At 39.1% G+C, this 21126-nt stretch overlaps 1 protein-coding gene and 1 pseudogene across 2 annotated transcripts in view; one reads left to right on the top strand and one right to left on the bottom strand.

The window, feature by feature from the left end:
* TNNI3K (TNNI3 interacting kinase) overlaps positions 1 to 21126 on the bottom strand; it is a 266119-nt gene that overhangs the window by 158168 nt on the left and 86825 nt on the right. For both annotated transcript variants that reach the window (XM_045199469.2, XM_024565474.4), the window contains 8 exons: positions 20920 to 21014; positions 20157 to 20306; positions 5708 to 5794; positions 5073 to 5129; positions 4234 to 4326; positions 4095 to 4152; positions 3773 to 3967; positions 2926 to 3030 (listed from right to left, as the gene is read on the bottom strand). In XM_045199469.2, coding sequence (XP_045055404.1) covers positions 2926 to 3030; positions 3773 to 3967; positions 4095 to 4152; positions 4234 to 4326; positions 5073 to 5129; positions 5708 to 5794; positions 20157 to 20306; positions 20920 to 21014 — 840 coding nt within the window. The remainder of the gene's footprint in view (positions 1 to 2925; positions 3031 to 3772; positions 3968 to 4094; positions 4153 to 4233; positions 4327 to 5072; positions 5130 to 5707; positions 5795 to 20156; positions 20307 to 20919; positions 21015 to 21126) is intronic.
* Positions 12225 to 14737, top strand: LOC112309067 (large ribosomal subunit protein eL8-like; annotated as a pseudogene).

Genomic DNA, 21126 nt, shown 5'->3' with positions numbered 1-21126 from the left:
TGGACTGATCAATAGACTTGAATAGCCCCTTTCCTTTAGAACTATAAAAGGTATGGGGAAAGTTAGTTAGACTCTGTCTAGTACCAATAAGGCCATTGCTCCCTAAAATGACATTCATAGAAACACTCCAAGAATTTGATTCACTTAAAAATGCATTGATTGAACATCTCCTCTGAGAGGCAGAGAAGAGGATAGCTCCCCTTGAAATCCTGACATGCTCAGCGTGGTGAGGGAGAGAAGGATGTAAAAGGTCATTTCAATACAAATACAAACATATGTCCGAGTTCCTCCCATTGTGATGTGCACCTTCCCTCTACCGCTCTCAGTGGGGCTGTGTGAGTATTGCAGGGATGCAAGGCTGAGTCTGTTGTACAGAGACTGAGGACAGATTCATCCCTGTTCTCCAAAGCCTAGTTTTAGCTCTCCACCCTCCAAGAAGCTTTTCATTCTGCTTTGATCTTTGACTTACTTGAAATCCTTTGAAAACTGCTGCTTAATCATTTTGGCCCTTTATCATTTTCTACCTTCAGTAGCAGTTAAATTGCTTCCTGGGCATGTGTTCTATGTACCCAGTGAGACTGTGGGAAGCGCTCTGAGGGGAAGGACTTACACTCACTCTCCTGGGCAATATGCAATGCTATATCTGCATTAATCTGAAAGACAGTTTTAGTGTTGCCAGATTAAAGATTAATCAAAAACAGTCCACAAATAGTAAATGAAATAGTTTAGGACATTTTGAGGTTGAAGATACTTATGAAGTCATGTTTCATAAACTTTGAAGACTTTTTGGTATAATTTAATCCTTTAAGTTAGAGATTGAAAAACAGCAAACATAAACTTATCTCTCTTATATAGTAAATGCTTTATTTTCACTTTTAATCAACATCATTTTTGGTCCTGCTTTATAACCTGTTGGTAACAACTCGCACTTACTAACAGGGCATATTCCATTGCCCCGCAAATGAAGGTTTACAGAGAGAAAAAAACTTTCACTGATCACTCATTTATTTTAATACCACATGCAAAAATGGTTCGGGTGATAAGAAGATTACATTCCTACACCCACAAATCACTCGTTCACATTATGCTACTTTATTATCTAAACCGGTTTCTAAAATAATGTTACTGACATGCAACATGTTCATTAACATAAATGTTTTTAAAAGAGAGGTAAAGAACTAATGACTAATAATGAAGAAATTACTTTCAATTGAAATCTAGTAAATATATATAGAGTCTCTCATATGTTTACTTCCAATAACTATGGTTCAACCACTCTCATGTCTGATTTCTTTTGTTTTCTCCATCTTTCCTGTCAATCTCTTCCTTTCATTTTCACGGCCACTGGTGAAAGTGTGCTTTTCATTGCTTCTCATCTAGATCACGGCAACTTCTGCTTCACTAGTTTCTCAACTTCCCCTTCAAGTTGACCTTTTACAAAGATGCTGGGTTAATCTTTCCATAGTACAGTTCCAAATTTGTGATTTCTACTTCAAATGTTCCCATTGTCACTTCCAGAAGAGTCTAATTTACCACAGGTGAGCCATTTCTGATTTCTGTGCTCTTGTTCTGATTTATTTTTCTGATTTTTTCCCCAATAGTCTGCTTCATACATTACATATGCTATGTGTACATATTTATACATTTCAATGAAACTATACATCGTTGCTCCATATGCCTTTAACTTTCTAACTTCTATTTTCTTTGTCTTTCCTAAGCCTAGATTATGGCTCCAAATTCTGTCCTTCCTTCAGGGATGTCACCTCTTCCATGACCTTGCTTCTCAAGTCCTCAAGAGTACTTATTATTCTCCTTTCTGAAAAGTTTCACTATCCCTTTTATAGAACTTGTTATTTTATAACTAAAATGTATTTAGGTAAGGATTTTCCCTCTACCGCAGCACAGGAGCTCCTTGGGAACAGAGTCTGCGGCAGTTTCACTTTGCAAGCTCCAGGGCGCCAAGTATAAAGACTCTAAACATAGTAGTTACCTAAATTCTCACTGAAGGAATGACTTAGTGGAGTAATTTGTTTAAGTAATTAATATGTAGTTGTTTTAGATCTGTGGACTTTGTACAAAAGACTTATGTGGGTTCTATATGAACCTGATTGCTAATCATGAAATCGAAGTTATTGGTTTCAATATTCTGATTTGTTTCGTAAACTAGATCAGTGGTTATCCAGCTATTCCCCATAGCACCTTGGGATTCCACAGTGATGGCTCTTGAATCTCCCCTTGGGAGTGGGGAGCGGTAAGTAAACAGAATGACGTAGCCTACGCTCTGCCTTCACCTAAAACTGCTTCGTTTCGTTATCAGCCATCCTCTAGGACTTTGTTTAGAGAACGCTTTTCACTGTGTAAAAAAAAGTATTTTTGAAATCCTTTGTGATTCTGTATCTGGAACCCTCTGATTCTGTATTTGTTTCTAGCCTGTATTCCACACGAAAACATTTTCACATTAAAAACTCGGTAAATGACCCGCTGTGTTTTAGCTGAATTACAATTACAAAACTACTGAAGTGGTAGCACAAACGCGTTGTTTCAGGAAATTTCGTATCAGATCCCTCTATAGCACCTGACTTTGTTGAAGACACGACATTCTATAATAGTGATTGATTTTGACCCTTGATCTGAATTTACTGACCTAAGAACCAGTCCGCTGGTGAATCTTACAGATATCACTACCTTTGTGGAAATTTTTAATAGATTTAAAAGATCCCTGAGAGGTTGTTACATAGCTTTGTATTTCTGTAAAACACAATGACAAAACTTTATATTACCCAAGCTTCTGGTAGCCTGTTGCCTTACCCACAGAGCAGAAAACCCTGATCTGTAATAAATCTATAATGTATCTTCCCTGAAATGTGTCTTAGACTGCTAGTCAGTTACGCAATTCTAAGTTCAGTACTCAAGGGGAAAAAATACCTGTTCAAGTCACGATGTATGATTGGCTGGGTCAGGTTGTGCAGGTACTCCATGCCTTGGGCAACATCGACCGCGATAACCAGTTTAGAGTGCAAATCGAGAATCCTGGAAGTAAAGAAAAACATTTAAAGAGGGCGAAATGGTCAAAGCCAACACCATGTATTTCTAAAAGAAATCAATGATGTGTGTGATTTGTTTTTCTGTATAGTTTCAGCCTATTTTGGCTTTATCAAAGAATAAGCTGAAAATTCCACAAATCTTGAAAAATAGCTTTTGTACACCAGATTGTGTTTAATTATAGATTAATTCAGATAATAAACTCTTTTACTTAAAATATTCTGCTTGATTTTATAATATTTGTAATACTATGGTAAATTTCTTTGTACTATCATAAAAATGAAATCTATACTCACTGAGTGAAATCACATCTAATTATTGTATCTATAGATCTAGAAAATGAATTCAAATTAGACTTGTATAAGACCATTCTTTTTAAAAACTATTTAAAATAAACACTGGCACCCTTGCAATTATTTTATCTGACTTTACATATATCTGCTTTATTGATAAGTCAAATTTAGCCTAAAGACGGTAAGTTTCAGTTAACTAGCTTAAATTCCTTGAATTGGTTATCTTCAAGTGAATTTCACTTAAGAAAGCACTGAAGTATTTCTATTCACTAATTATTGGGCATAAATTATTAGCCATCTTTAAAATGCCATATTTCCCAGTAGTCAGAGATTTCAGAAGGCAAAGTCTTACCCCCAGCTGAAAGCCTCTGAGACATTTGTTGCAAGGGGAGTCCCACTGACACGTAAAATAATAACTGAGAACAAGAGGCCCATACCTCTTCTGTTCATGAAGGACGGAGAATAGAGAGCCCCCTGATATGTACTGGGTGACGATAGCGAACTGGCTGGGGTCATTCAAACAGGCACCCACAAGCTGGATCACACAGGGGTGATTGAGCCGGCAGAGAATGGACACTTCTCGGCAGAACATATCCACATCTGACTTGGAGCAGTAGGTGTTGGCTCGGTAGCTGGAAATGGTAGCAACAGGAAATCCTCAGGAAGCGGATGAATCGAAAGCCAGGGGCTCACCATCCCTACCCTTCTCAAAGTTCACCGTTCCACCTGGATGTTTAGTTTTCTCATTTGCTTGCTTACCGTTTTATAGCCACTATTTTATTTCTGCATCGTCCTTTATATACTTTTCCAAAAGAACCTAAAATTGTTTAAAAGAAATAAATAAACACATCATCTCGAGCTCATTAAACTAAAGCAGACTAGTATTTTCTGAGGTTACCTGAGCCAATAATCTCATGGAACTCAATTTCTGAGAGTTGAAGATGGAAATGTGAAGGTAATCCAACCCTCAGGAGCAGAACATCTGCTTTCTCTGCAAAGAGGAATTATTTTATTTTTTAAAATGAAAAGCACACACCAGATGTGCACACATGCATGCAAAAATATAATTTGTTTAACCAAGAATGTCAGTCCCTAGTAACACTTATTTTTTTTAGCTGTAAGTGACTACTAGGTGATGCTAAAACCTTGCTACAAATGATCCCTGCATCAAAAGCGTGTTAGTTCTCCCTCTGTTACGGACCTTTGTTATCAGGGCTAAGAGTTTGTTCCTGATCTGATCAACAACCTGCTTGTCTGCAGGACCTGGCAAATCCCAGAGTACAGTTCACATCCCATCATGATAAAGAGTCTTATCTGGTCAGTCCCTGTAACCTATCACAACGAGTTTAGCCAAAGATCCATAAACTTGACCACAAAGGGATGCCAATTAGATGTCAGGAAATAAGCACACAAATCATTCAGAGGAAACACCCAAAAACAAAAAATAATTTTACAAGACTTCAAATTACATAGTCAAATGTAAGTTTAACTAACTAGAATTGTATTTTTTTACTTGAATTACAATCTTCACTGTTATACTGTCATGAACTGAGAAAAGTATACAAAACAGAACAGCAAATGAGGTTAATTACAGAAAGAGTGGTGTGTTGATAACATTGTTTATGTGTACAAAACAGTCATCATTTGTAATATGTAAAACGAAATAGAAAGTTATCGTAGTTGAGGCAATAGTTATCCTTGGTAATAAAATATAACAATTGTACCATATTAAAATACCTTTTGTCATGCTTTTAATTTTCCCCAAGGGAGATGGAACAGACACATAGGAGCCATCTAGAAATCAAATTATTTTATAGCGTTAAAAGTAGCAATCAGTTTTTTTTTTTCTACATAAAAGCTAAACATTATAGAGAAAAAGGCAGGTGACAAATTTGCTAAGAAAACCAAGTGAGACTACAGCTTAAAACCAGGCCTTTCTCTGGATACTAAAACTGTACAGCAAGTATTTATTTAGAAACGACATAAAAAAGACTAAAAATCCAAGGTCTAGCAGACTGCAGCAGATTTAATTTGTGTCTGGATATGAATATCCTCTGTCCTGCCTTAATAGGTTACTGAAATGGGAAACGACTGCTCTCAGCTTACCCAGGCCTTCGCGGTCACGGACAAACCTCACAAACACCCAGTCCAGGGAACGCTGAACTTGAAGGAGCTTTAGTTTGATGGGTTAGAAAACAGCCTTAGTGGAGGCTGTATGTATATATGCAGCCTCACCCAGCCATAAATTTTCTTCAAATAAAGCTAATCTGACATGCTCTCCTTTCTCATCCCTGAATGACAGTAATAAAAATACAGGTTTACCTTCAGGCACAATATTGTTCTAACAACAAAAACAATAAGGAAGGCGGTACCTCCTCCAGGCTGCGAATATTCATTACAGGGCAATTCATCCTGTGGTCTCTTATAATGCTTCAGGAGTGTGACAATTGCATCGTGTCCTTTTTGAAGGGAGAAAAAGGACAGAGGGTTTTAATTTTTGCTTGATTTATTCAACTTACCAACCAATCTAAAAATGACCAGAGGGAGCTTGAAACATAGGATATATTTTAAGAGATAATATATTGCAGTGGAAATTTAGTACACTCATTCATTCAAAATAACTCATGAAGTTTCTTCTAAATGAGGCACTATGGTAAGCACTATGTTGGGTACTGGGGAATACAATGAGCAAGGTGACGATGGTCCTACCTTTATGAAGCCTACTGTAGTTGAACAAATAAAAGTGATGAGAACATGGAAACAAGGAAATATCCCATGCTATGGGAGTATATAATAAAGGGACCATTGTAAGAGTGAAAAGCACACATGGTAACCAGGAAGGAGATATGTATTTGCTATGACTGAGCATCACATTTGATTGACAACTGAAGCATCACATGGCACTGAGATAATTTACATAACTCTTTATGGCAGGAGACAGCTGGCTACTCAACAATATTTGTACTCCCTATTCACATAGGGATTTTGTCACTGGGCATGGCTGCCTACCCAGGAAAAACAGTTCTTCATCCCCTTTGCATCTAATTATGGTCTTGGGACAAATTTTCACTAAGGGAACTTGAGCAAAACTGATGTGAATTCCAGGCTTGGGCTTTAAGAAACTGGTGTGTTTTCTCTACACTCCCAGTTGGCTGGCTGTGTGCAAATGGTTCTGAGGCTTTAGGGGACAGGGAAAATCCATCCACTGACCAGAAATGCCCACCCTGGACTGTTACACAACTGAGATATAAATTTTTATTGCATATAACCACCCAAATCGTGAGGTTATTGTGAATGATTAAAAATGCTAAGTGCTCCTCAGAATAGACCAATGATTTTAAATAGAACTAAACTTCAACAATATTTTATGCTCTCACTATAAAAATAATCTACAGAAACTATTTTATACAAGGGGAAAACAAAGGCAACCTTAAAGACCCTGCAAAGAGACTTGTGAAATGCAAAAGAACTCATTGTAAAAATGGCAAACTTTAGGAACTGAAAAAGCTTGTTTATCCAAACACAGGGTTCATAGTTAGTGCTGGTTCAGAATACACCTAGCTAATGTATATATGGAGTATATGCTGAGAGGTGTGCACGATTATCAAATCCTCCCTTCAAAAGGAATTACAATTAACAGAGCATGCGAGTTCCTGAGAGGGAAGATATTTACTAACACTAAAAGCGTTTCCGAATACAACATCCCAGGACCAATTTCTTCAAGAAAAACAAAACAGAACACTGTGATTACAATTGCTTCAACTTGCAGTGAAAATTAAATCTACAGAGGTAACAACACTGGACATTTTCTTACCACCCACAGCTTTCTAGCTTCCTATATGGGACAGGCGGATCTGTGATTTTCTCCAATCATGAACATAGGTTATAACAAAATAATGGGTTAGAAAAAGGTTATAATAAAATAAAAGTTAAAATAAAATAATAAAATTAAAATATTAGCACTCTTTCTCTGGACTCTCCTGTGCTCACATCCAGGGAAACCTCAAGACCCAAATGCCGTTTCCGAGAGGCAAATCTGTACAGAAAAAGCCTAACAGGCAGAAGGAACAGATAATGTGAAGGTCCCAAGATGGGAGCAAACGGGTCATATTCAGAAAATGGAAGAAAGCCAGTGTGGCCGGAACATTGCAGGCGAGGATGAGAGTGCTGTCAGAGTTGGTTGGAGAAGCAGGTACGCACACACAGTGCTTCACTACTCTGCCTGCCGCACCCAGAGTGATGACAATTTGAGTGTGCTTCGTCTATGTGTGGAACACCTACCTTTCTTCCCATCTCTGAAGGCCATTTTCGCCTCAGGAGGAAAGTAACATCACCAACAAAAAATTTATCTGGTATTAAAAAAACCCTTCATCTGTCCCATTGCTGGATTCATAGGTTCTGAAGTTTTGTCTGCTCCTCTCCACACTGTTGCTCTCCCCGCCTCCCCCTGCCCTTTACTGGACCTGTCGTGCTTTTGGAGTTGTTCTTTCACTTAATTTGGTCTTTAAATGCTTGGGAGCAGGAATAGGAACAGAACCAAAAAAATTTTTTTTCTTATTTTTGTTTTTCCTAGGAGAGTCATCTTTGGGGAAAGAAAACAACCCAAACCCCAAGCGTTTACTCAAGCACAACAGAGCTTAATTCACTGGGCCCACCTCCTCGCCTGGCCCGTCTCAGCTCCTCTGCCGGACTAACTGCAGCTGACAAGCCAAGAGAGAACTCCTGCTTTCCCCAGCGAAGCAGAATGCTGCATCCTGAATCCTGAATGCCTGTGTAAGTCAGTGATCACACCCTGGATGTTACCTTTTATTTCAACAGCTCTCTTGGCTCCACTTGCTCTGAGCAGTTTTAATTTCCTGCCAGTACAGTGGCACAATTTGCTGGCATTTTCTTTGGGATGCTTTTCATCAAGAGCCTAATGAGTGCCTGGGTTCTGGCTGATGATAAGCATGAGGCTGCCAGAGAAATGCCAAGAGGCCCTCTCAGTTCTGGAAGGCATCTCTGCCTGATTTCTCACCTCCTGCTAACTGTGGGCTAAGGCGCACATGTATGGGAAGTTCTCCCCTGCTAGCACTGCTCTCATGAACTACCGAAGTGTATGTGAAGCGACCTGAAAACTGCGAGGGCCTAGATCCCTGAAACTTGGCCACAAGCAGTTAAGCAGAAATATGCTCTCATGGAACTCACTAAATAGACTTGTTGAGCCAAGCTCTTGATAATGGATACACCCTGATAACCAAGGCACACTAATGGAACACATCCGGAGATAATCAAACTTCCACTAATTAAATAAAATGTTTTCCTCTATCTCAGAACTTACTATCTACATCCAAGTATTTTACCCAAATAGGAGGTTGCTCTGTTATTAGCCTAATGCAGTTATAATAATGTTTTGCACTTTCAGAGTATTATTCATTGGAGCCCCTGAGGTTTTGGCAAATGAGATGCTACTGATGGCTTGAAGTCTCTTTCATTTTTTGCTCCCCACTCTTTCAGTCCTGTCTGTATTCCCCAGATTCCATGCTTTCCTTTTGTCTTCTCATATTCCTATACTCCTTACACTTGGAGGGATTCCTTGGCCCGCCAACCCCTCCCCAACCCCCAGGCTTTTTGCTTTCAACTTTCTGAATAGCTCTTTATTTAAAACTTAGGTTATTTTCTAAGGTTAGGTTGTTTTTTTTTAAGGCTATATGTCCATCCAAAGGGCTATTACAAAGACAGTTTAGTGTCTCTGTCATGGTCACTTACACAACAGAGGATTTGATTCATAATTATTCTAAAAGAAAAAGTACCGATTTCATTATTTCTCTATAATGTTGTTTTTCTGCCCCACCATTTCATCTAAGGAACATTGGATGCTATTTATTGACAAGAGAATTTATTTTAAGAACATAGAAGAAACTTGTTATGAAGATCATTTTAAGAACTAAGTTTGAATATTAATGGTAAATGATACCACTACAAAAATCTTCTCCCTGACTTGGCAACTCTGTGGCCCTTTGTGTCCAAGGTTCAATAGAGTACATGGAAGTTTGGTCTTGATTATAGAAGCCAAGGAATTTTTATTGACCTCCTAGATCCCACAGTCCAGGTCCTCAAAGGGGAGTCTGGGTCTTTCTGTACACCTGCCTTAAAGAATAAAACTTTCACAGCAATGATATAGATAAGATTTTGCTCAACATTTTACTTTCTTCTCTTCTCATCATTTGAAAAACTAACTTTCCAGAAGCACTGAAAAATGGGACCAGAGGGTGGCTCCTGATGTCAGCCCCTCTATGACTCACCCTCCTCCCATCCGTCCTGGTCCCACACACTGTCAGTTTGATCAGAGGTGACAAAAATTCCAAACCTGCTACATATTCTCATAAATCTGAAAGGTGATTTAGTTATATATCCCAGAGAGGGAGCACACATCCTTTCCCCTCCATTATCTTTGCCCCTTAATCACCAGGCCCAAAGAGGAATACCACTAGCCCTTGACCTTGAGATAAGCATATACAGGCATAAATGCTTTTGCAAAAGAACATTATATACAAACCAAGTTGCTTAGCTTTCCTCTTTCCCTTTTTCCCCCTCTCCTTCCCATGGTCTTCTTTTCCCTTCCTCTTCCTTCTACAAATAGTTTTGAGCACCCATTAGGAACCAGCTCAAATGACATCTTTCCAGGGAAATCCGCTGTGACTTCTCAATTTTAAATTGTGTCCTTGAACTTTTTACCCACCATTGAATTTCCTATTTTACTCATAGCACTTGTCATTATCTGGTAGCTTCTATTTGTTTTCTTGCTTGCAGCCTATGTCTTCCTGCTAGAAACGTAGGCTTAACAGCAGGGAGGTACTGTCTGTCTAGCTCACTGCATTACATCAGTTCCTAGCACAGTGTCTATTGTATATTAGGTTTCTAATAAATTTTCATTTGAATGAATGGTACAAGATAATGTTGAAATATTTACTCTTGTAAAGAATTCCGTCTAATAGAAAAGAATAAATAATTATGTAAATGTTCACTCAAATTTTATTTAGCCAAGCTCTGGGAAGGAAAGGTAGAGGATGCTGTGAATGTGCATGTTACTGCAATTTTACAACAGGGTGGAGAAATCAGGAAAGAGTTCCTTGGGGAATCGTTTTTAAGCTAGACTTGGAAGATCAGTGTGAGTTTATTAAGCAAATAGGGAGAAGAAAAGCATTCCAGCCAGAGGGAAAATTTTCACAGTTCCAATGCAGAAAAAGAGGAGCTTTATTTGGAATATTCTTTAAAATTTTCTGCCTATTAATTTGAGTATTAGGATTGTGCAATTAATTATAAACCTATTATATTTAAAGAAATATCAATGCAGACAACAGAATAGTGGTAATTAGTGTTGAGAACATCAACTATATTATGACTGATCAGATGCCATTTAGTAAGAAATGAGATGGAATTTTGTGATTGAAACACCTGCTCATACTCAGTTTGACTCCAACAAACATGTTCTGAGCAGCTATTAGGAATCAGCCATTGCATTACGTTTCTGGAAGACAAAAAACTAGCTCAAATGCTTGCTCTCAAGAAGTTTACAGTTTAGTAGGAGAGAGACTGTTTCACTCTGAAGTGATAAATACAGAGAAAGAGACGGGCACATGGTACAATAAAACATAGAGAAAGGACATGCGCACTGGCTGGACTGTCAGGGAAGACTTTCTGGAAGAGGGGGTCCATAAATGGAGTCTCGAAAGCTTAGTAGACATCAGAAAAGTGAATAGTGAAGTGGGGTGGAGAGAATGGAAGGTTGTAGAAGCAGAGAAAACTGCACGAGAAAAGGCTTGGAAACATGGAATAATGTGATATATGTAGGAACAACAAATACTTTTGCACTGCTATCCTGCGAATGGATACTCTTTCATTTCTTGCTCCCCACTCTTTCAGTCCTGTCTGTATCCCCCAAATTCCATGCTTTCCCTTTGTCTTCTCATATTCCTTTACTCCTTACACTTGGAGGGATTCCATAGCCTGCCCCCTTGCCCCAACCCTCAGGCTTTTTGCTTTCGACTTTCTGAATAGCTCTTTATTTAAAACCTAGGTTATTTTCTAAGGCTAGGTTGTTTTTTTAAGGCTATCTGTCCATTCAAAGGGCTATTACAAAGACAGTTTAGTGTTTCTGTCATGGTCACTTATGCAACAGAGGATTTAATTCATAATTATTCTGAAAGAAAAAGTACCGATTTCATTATTTCCCTATAACGTTGTTTTTCTTCCCCACCATTTCATCTTAGGAACATTGGATGCTCATGGGGTTATTGTGCAGATTTGATGAGTTAATGCGTATGGAGTGTTTACAACATGCCTGGCACAGAGTGAACGCCCAGGGAATGTTGGTGATCTAGTGAATGTGATTGTGACTGTGGCATGTGAGGTCGCCCCCGGTGACGGGAGTAACTGATACGAGGTTTGAGAGGTAGGAACGGCACAGAGCATGGGCATGGGGCATGCCATTATAACAAACTGGGACTTTTTCCTAAAAGTGGTATTACTGAAGAGCACTTGGGGCTCTGCGGCCTACTGCTGCCCTCAAGGCAAAAGTACCAGAGGCAAAGGTTTGGTGATAAAGCAAAGAAGTCTTTATTCAAGAGCAGTTACTTAAGGCTATCAAGTCACAGCTTCAATCACTTAAGCCTATCCATTAAGGCTAAACTCTGACCTCTATCTTTTCTGTTTTTTTAGTTATCTTGTTTCTATGGGTTTAGTTTACAAACTAAAAACAATATAATATACAAAAACCACCCAATTTTGGAAGAATAGCAGGCTTCTGCCTCAGAGCCTGTTCCCTCTGGGACACCCCAAGAATAACCCTACCACCCTCTGCCAGGTCAGCTGTATCCTGGGCAGGGCCCGGAGTTCCTTCACAGCACAATGCCGTCAGTTGGGAAAGGCAGGCAGCTGCAGCACCGGAGAGCAAGCCTGAGAGCCGGAGTCAGAGCCTGAGAGAAAACCAGCTCAGGAGCCAGAGAGCTTGCCCTTGGCCAGAGAGCTCTCTATTTTTACTTCCATTGCTCCGGAGGCATTGAGCTTCTCAGCCAATCCCGTCCTAGACTGCCCACAATTGCTTGGCAAACTCTTCCTTTGGCCTTCCCTCCAGTGATCTGAGTTATCTGGATCAGATCTCTCTGTCTCAGTGACAGTGGCTTGGTGAAGAATTTTAAGCTGGGGAATGATATGGTCCTACCTGTACCTTGAATATATTGCTCAGACTATAGTTGGAAAATGGATTCAAAGGATGTTTTAGAAAGATTAGTTATGAAGTTACTAAATGGATCAGGGTATGGATTAAAACAGTGATAGCAAAAATAAAGAGAGAAGGAGTTCAAAATGTATTTGTGTAATAGGGTGCTGAAAACCAAAACCAAAATGGAAAAAAAACCCCACAGCTATCACTTGGGGAATGGGGAAAGCAGACCAGGGTCATTGAGAGTTACTTTGCATGTCTAAAAAACTTGGCCAGTGTTTTAGTAATGTTAAAAGTTGTACCTGGGTTCAGAGCCAGAGGGATGGGCGTGACTCTAACCAGAGATGTGATGTAGACTGAGGGACTTGGAGGGTGTCTCCTACCTCCTGGGGCCCTGCTTGCCAGGACTAAAAATGGTGGCCAAGAAAGGCAGGATAAACTAGACTACCGGCAGGTGTAACCCAGTGTGGGAGGAGTCAGAAATAGGATTACAGGAGGAGTCAGAAATAGGATAAGATCTGCACCGGAATTTAAACCAAGGTGTAGCAGCCATACTGGGGCTTACCTATGAGGTGTAGGAGTAGAGAGTGCTCACTCGCTCTCTCTCTCTCTCTCTCTCTCTCTCTCTCTGCCACACACATGCTCCCTCTCTCAGCCAGGCTTAAGCTCTGGACCATTGGGGAAGGAGAGTAAGAGGACCGTGACAGGCTCTCTCTGTCACTGGATCTTGACCATGCAGGTGGGGAAGGAGAAGCCTCTTGACCATGTAGCAGCAGTGAGGGGGTCTTGGCCACATGGTTTGAAAGAATGCAGAAGGATTCCATGGCCCACCCAAGAGGGTGCGGTTTTGGATTAAGAGCAGGAGCCTAGCTAGCGGAGCTCGGACCACTGGAAGGAGTCAGAATACTGATTGGAATCGGCGCAGCTACCCTACATACTTCTATCTCTTTCCACTGACTGGTCTGCTTTGGCAAGGGGAGGCAGGACTGTGTGTTTGTGGGTGTTTGTTTCTAAAGGGAGTGAGATTTAATGGCAGGGTTCTGCCATTATTCTAAACCTGTATAACTTTTGAATAAATAGTTCCTTTCCTTTCTACCAAACTCTGGCACTGAGAACCACAATTCTTATTGGCAAGGAGCAAAAAGAACACAGAGCAATAGACTCACAGAGGGTTTCTGTTACATCTGTGAGGTGAAATAAACAGTATATTTTCACTGAATGAATATGGGATGGGAGGGGGAGGATGCTGGAAGAGAAAAAGTAGTCAAGCATCAATCCAGATTTCTAACTATGGTGACTTTGGACAGTGAAGTTGTTAAATGACAGAGCGAATAGGGAGACAGTAGGAGAAAATGGCTGATGGAGACACAAAAGGTGTTAAGTTCTACTGTGGACTTGTTGAGTTTTACCTGCTCCTCAGAACCCCAAAGAAAGGAACCCAGCATGTCAGTTGGTGTGGTTGTTGAAAAACATGGCTGCAAATTTTCTGACGCTTCTACGTGACTGTGGGAGAAAAATATGCTGCAGTAAAGAGACTTGAAAATATGTGTTAAAGTTTTTAAATACTGTTTTATATATTTGCTTGCAGATATATAATTGTTATATAATGTTAGAATAATTGTTTTAGATTATTTTCATAATATTTAGATTAGTGATTTTCAAAATCTTCATGATTTCACTTCAGTCCTGAGGTTTTACTCAGTTGCTTAAGTTGGCCCACAAGTACACACCAGAGACAGAGCAAGAGAAGAAGCAGAGGTTGTTGGCCCAGGATGAGAAAAAAAGCTGCTGGCAAAGGGGGTGGCCCCACAAGAGGCCACCTGTCCTTTACGTAGGAGTCAACAATGTCACCACCTGGTAGAATACGAGAGGAGCTGGGAGTGACCACATACAATGTGGATCCCACCCAGCTGGTCATCTTCCTGCCTGCCCTGTGCCAGAGGATGGGGGTCCCTACTGCATCATCAAGGGGGAGGCCAGGCCGGGGCGTCCAGTCTGCAGGAAGATCTGATGACTGTTGCCTTCACACAGGTTACCTGGGAAGACAAAGGAGCTCTGGCTATGCTGGTGGAAGCTATCTGGACCAATCACAATGACAGATATGATGACACCCACTGCCACTGTGAAGGCAAAGTCAGTGGCTCACATTGCCAAGCTGGAAGAGGCCAAGGCTGAAGAACTGGCCACAAAGCTGGACTAAGTGTACGCTGTTGAGTTTTCTGTCCATAAAAGTAATAAAAATTCTCCCTCAAAAAATAAAAACATAAAGTGAATGGTATTCCTGGAGTCATAAATAAGAGATATCAATACAACAAAACGACACATTTTTATGTATTCCAAGTTGGCCCAGTGGTGTTGGCAGGAACACACACCCTTCGTTAGTGGGCTTGTAGAAGATACCCATCATCCTAATACTATCTGAATGTGTCATATCTCTTACCAGACACTAAAGCATGTTGTGAAGTAGGAAAGACCACAAGATTTGGGAGTCAAGTGGATATTGATTAAACCTCTGCTATGTACTTAATAACAGATACCACCATTTTTATTGAGAATTTGCTATGTTCCAGAGATTTACACCTTATTCCTAGCCCCCTGCAGAATTCTGTAAAGTGGTTATTAATTTACTCATTTTAAGTTTAAAGATTAAGACTTAGAGAGGTTAAATAACTCATCCAAGATCATTAATTCATGAGGATAAAATGTGGGCGTAGATCTGTCTGAGTCTAGCGTGGCATGGAGAGGCTTGCCCTCTGCCCTGAGCCAGAGCTCCGCTGCAGCAGCTCTGCCCTTCAGAGCGGCGGGGCTGGGGCAAGGAGGACTTACAGCTCTAAGTCTCCAACTATCTGTAATAGAACGATAATACAAATTTAAAGAGTTATTTTGACAATTCAGTTATACAAGCATATGTAATTAAGTGCTTAACGACTACGTTCTCTTCCACTATCCATTTTAATATATGTGGTTTCTTACATAGTTATGTTTCAAAAGTATTTTTCTGTTATCTCCCTAAAAGAATGGATGTTCTTCCTATTCTTATGAGAATTGGTATTGTTTTATTTATTTTTAAAGAATAGAGTAACTGAACATGTAGAAATATAACCAGCATACACAAAATCACATACAAATTTAAAGCCACCATTTAACTCCTTTGTATATTCCTTCCTCTACCCCACCCTTAATCCACACCAGCACCCTAAATTCGATTCACTCAGTAAACTAGGGTCACTTAATTCCCCATAGGTAAGAGTTCAGTATAGAAGAAACTTTAACATTTACAATCCATTGATAAAAATTTATGAAAATATTTAACAAATCCACTTCTTCTGCCTTCTACTTCTCCTCCACCCTTATCTCTTAGTTATTTTTAACTGGCTGAAAACTGCAGGAACTCACCACTGTAAGACTTCATTACTTGTTGAGAACACACTATAGTATGTGTACTATAAATAATTCTCACCATATAACACACTTGTCAAAAGAAATGAACAAAGTATATATCATGATACAGGAGCTGTGATTTTTATTGTTTTTGCTCACTTACTCACTAATTCTCCAACTGCATCTCCCTGTCACTGTGAATTAGAATGGCTCTGCTGTATACAAATATTGTATTCAGGATAATTAGATATTGGAATAGGACCCTCTGTAAATTACTTTAACTGGTGTCAGTGCTGAAGCAAATAAGAAGTTTTAGCTAAAGAGAAGTTTCAGTTCTGTTTCTAGTTTGGGTTATTTTTCTGACCCTAAACAGCCTGACATAATGGAGAGCTTTTCTTTGTCAAAGGCAGCCTTTTCAAATCTAACTGCCAGACACACTATTGAGCTATGTGTTCAATTCTAATTGGCGGAGATCTTTTCAATTTGGCAGATTCATCTTTAATGCAATGGATGTAAGATTATGTGTAGGTCTTTTCAATGGTTTTTCCATACTGGTGATTAGGGCAGAGGATTTGAACATAAGCAGGCTGCTGGCTATTTCTTCTGGCCAATTTAAATTGATTCATACAAGTCCTTTGTACCCCAGGGAAAGGGCAGAACAAATCCAAGTGAGTGAGACAGCTATCGCTACTTTCAGATGGAATAGTAGGAAAAAAGCAGGGGGTGGGGAGAAGGCAGACTTAGGGATGGGAAACCCTCTAAATATTGTAAAATTGGAGCTCTGAGCAGACTGGCAGAGAAATACTGATATTTAAACAATAGGCTTCTGTGTAAAACCAAGGTCACCAGGAAAATTATTTCTAAGATTGATTTTGATACCGTTAGGTTAAAAAGGCTATGCAAACAAAGAAACAAAACAAAAGAAAATCAGTCTCACAGAAACAGAGGCCAAATGGGTGGTTACCAGAAGGGGGGGGATGAAGGAATGGGTGAAAAAGGTGAAGGGGAATATAGTCAACAGTCTTTTGATGATGTTACATGGTGACAAGATGATTATTAGAATTAGTGGGGTGATCACATTGCCACATTGTAAGGTATAAAAATGTTGAATCACTATGTTGTACACCCAAAACCAGTATTACATGCAATATTGTATATCAACTATTCTTAAATAAAAAAATAAAAAGGGCTATGTAAACGAAAGTATTTCTCATATCTCATCCCACAGGGAGCCATGGTAAGTCAGCTCTTCTCTCCTGAAAGTGTTTTAAAAAAAGATAACTCTTCCAGCACTGCAAAGCGCCCCTGAACTCTGCTTTATCAGAACAGCAGAGAGAAAGTCAGTTAAAAATTTTGTTTGGGTCAGGGGGAAAACTTGTCTTAGAATCATTCAGAGATGAATGTTGTTGAAGAAGACTCTCAATTTTCTCTTGAGAGGGTAGACTAGGACACGCTGTTCAAATTGGGCACATCCGAAAGTACTCCTTTAGAAACAGGCAGAAGCTGGTTATGGAGCTGCCTTCTGGTTTGTCTCTTTCCTAGGACAGGGAGTCATGATGGGGCCATTTCTACGTAATCTCTAATCTGTAAGGAAGAAACTCCAAGTGAAGTTTTAGTACTTCTTCAACTCCATCTCCAAGTCGCCCAGGAAAACCCTTGGTATGCACGTCCACTAATTTGGTGAATCCCTCTCGGAACAAGAAAGGAAAGCATTTCCTTATCCAAATAAAACAGGGACAGCGTACTGTTGACAATGTTTTTTAAAAGGTCATCTCAATCCTCCTTGAACACATGAAAATGATGCAACATTTCTCTGGCAAGAGAAAAATAACAGCAATTTCATTTTGTTAGTTTGATTTGCTCTGCCCTAGAACATATGCAAAATATCCATCTGTCTCCTGAGTACTAACATTCAATTTGTTAAAATTCATAGTAATAATGAAATGCAACACTGATGCTTGGCACATTAGTTGAACACTTAAGGGTGACAAGCATGGCATATATTGCAGAGACCAGTGGCTAAGTCCTCTAAGCTACAGGATTTTGTTGTCATTTGGTAGAAACTCTTAGGAGACTACACAATGATTTATTGTTTCATAAAGTATGGGAATCCACAAAGAAAAAATGAAGTAAAACCAGTTTTCAACTATCACTCTCAATCAACTAAACACAAACAAAGCCAACCCCTGTGAAGAGCTAGCTGCGCAGCTATTTCTGAGCTGTCTTCCGGAAGACTAATACTTTGTAAACAGTCTTTCTCCGAAACTCAAATTTCTTAAGAGACACTGAGAACCACTTGAATAAATGCAACGTGTTGAGTAACTAGAACTTAGTGAGGCCTCCTGAAGCTTCAGAATATGTAAGATTTTCCAATGGATACTCAAATATAGAAATACTCGAAATTTCTTCTACACAAAGCAGAGTCATTATACCTAACAGAAATGAATACAGATACTTATCAAAAGACATGTGTGTGAATGTTCACAGCAGCAGTGTTTTTAATAATCCCTAGTTGAAAACTATTCAAATGCCCCTAAACGGTAGAATGAATAAATACATTGTGATATAGTTGCAAAACATTATACTATATAAGAATGAATGATTTACAACTATCTGCAACAACATAAATGAATCTTACAAATTCTTGGTCAAAAGAGACCAGATGCAAAGACATATATAGCATAAAATTCCATTCACATAAAATACTGAAAGAGGCAAGCTAATATAGGTCTCAAGAAGAGAGCAGTACCCTTTTTGGAGAGTGACCGGAAGAAAATGTAAGTAGGGATTTTGGATGCTGGTCAGGATTCATTTCTTCATGTGGATGCTAGAGTGAGTTTAGCTTGTGAGAATTCATTGAACTGCAATGTGCAAATGTGAGTGTGTATTTATACAATACTTAAATAAAAAATTTAAAAAACACGCTTATATCTCACTCATTCCCTACTATTCCACATTTGTTCACTTTTATCTATTAAAGTAACTCCTATACCTTTTTTTTCACTAGAAATCTTCAGAATTCTATGTTTTCTTTTCCTCATATATCTTCTTACAGCTCCCCATTTCTACCCATCGAATTCCACCTCTCCTTTCATTAATGAACTTCTGTCTTACTTTAGGCAGAAAACCTTTTAGATCAACGTGGTACTCTGAAAAATCTTCCAGTTTAGTAATCGTTCTTTAATATGGACTTCGAAGATTCTAGCACTTAAAAAGATAAGAACACTTCTTTACATACTTTAAACATCCGAAAAAGGCAATGCAGGCATCCAAGTCTGACATATTTTACCATATTCGGTTGTAACTCTGTTTTCAATGACATGCATATTGCTCCATGTCATCTGGAAATTTAAACTCCACAGGAGCTCATGCGTATAGAGATCACTTATGTACAGCTCCCTTCTAAGGTACAATATATCTTAATAACAATGGCAAAGATGCCATTTCACCTTCTAAATGTCTGAAGATTCCTCTCCCTTAAAAAATTGTTATCAATCATCTTTATTTCTATATTGCTACCATTATCAATGTTATCATTACTGAAATACCAATTATTAGGCACTTATATTGTGCCAGATACTGTTGTAAGCAATTTGCACATACTACCTCATTTACTCTTTACAATCTTGTAAAACAGGAGTTGTCATTATGCTCATTTTCCAGATGAAGAAACTGAAGCTCAGCAATAGTTAACAACTTGCTCACAATCAAAGCACTTGACTTGATTTAAACCCAAGTGTTCTCATATCAAAGCCCAAGCTTTCCCCACTTTGAGCTCTAATAATTCATTGGCTCCCTTACTTTTTCTAGCGGAGGAACTGTCAGCAGATCTGACAAAACATTCCTTCTCTTTTTTGTGTTATTTTCTTTTTTAAAATTTTGAATCTATCTTAAAAAATTCCCCCCATATAAGAGATAAAGACTTGCTCTATGTCTATGCTAAGAAAGTATCCATTACTACCTATCAGAGTTTTGTTTCTCTAGTACCTAGGAGTGTGATAGTTCATTCTCTTTTCAAAGTGTCAACACAAAGATTGCCTTCAGTTTATCTGCAGCTCAGGAGTTTCCTTCCCTAGCGATGATCTATTGGACGCTTTGATCCAAGTCCCCAATGACTCAAATATAATCTACAGAGAAATGGAAGTGTACAAATCATGCAAGCAAAGAAATTATTGATGCCATAATCTATGCTCACCGTTCCATGTATTACTACAGAGGTGCAATGATGAAAAATATACCTTTTTCATAAGCCCACATCAAACATGTCTGCTCATCTTTTTCACCACTTGACCTGCTGGGATCACAGGCTACCAGATTCATATCAGCTCCATTATCCAGCAGAAACTGAACCAGGCGAATGTGACCGTGGTAGCAAGCGGAGTGCAATCCTATAATGGAATAGAATGAGAGTACAAAAGAAAAAGAGGAAAACCACCCTAATTTTCAAAAGACAATCAGTCATTGCCACATAATAACCTTGTTACCAGAAGTATCAAGGAAGAACTTTTTTTTTTGCTAAACAATTAATTCTATTATTGCACAAACAAGATGTACTTCAAGCAAAAGAAGTATCCTGTTCTAGTTGATCTCTGTAGACTGCCTTTATTTTAGCACAATTTCTAGTATTCCTATATCCACTGTAATTGCCAAGAACAAAGGTTAACATCTTTGTAGACATCAAAGAACAAAGACCCAAATCGAGTATTTTTCTTCAGCAGCAAACCAAGGGGAGGACAGTGTGGCCAGTCTGTTCTTGGTGCAAGCCGTAAGGGATAATCAACTGCTGATGATTTATCACAAGACTGGTGCTGACCCAAGGTCAGTAGCTTTTTATTGTAACCATGCACCATCAATTCTAAATGATGTAACTGATAAAATATCTCTCCTCATTGGGGTGGACAACTCCTGCTGCCCTCTTCCCTCTTGAGCATGCCACTGCCACTGTCCTTGACAATTTCTGACATGCATCAGAAACTAGTGATGATCTTGTCACAGTCTTACCTGTGTGCCCATCTCTTCCTTGATGGTTGATGCTTACAACATTTTGATCAAGTAGAAATTTAACCAGGTCAATGTTCTTGCCATAGGTGCAAGCACTGCAAAATTACACCATAAGAAAATAGAAGGCTCTTGTTATGGGCTGAATTGTATTGAATCATATGCCTGCCACCCCTTCCCCTTCCCCACCCCATGACAAATTAATATGGT

Source organism: Desmodus rotundus, chromosome 3 (assembly GCF_022682495.2).
Source record: "Desmodus rotundus isolate HL8 chromosome 3, HLdesRot8A.1, whole genome shotgun sequence".
In the NCBI taxonomy this organism is placed as follows: domain Eukaryota; kingdom Metazoa; phylum Chordata; class Mammalia; order Chiroptera; family Phyllostomidae; genus Desmodus; species Desmodus rotundus.
This window is presented reverse-complemented; position numbering and strand designations above follow the sequence as displayed.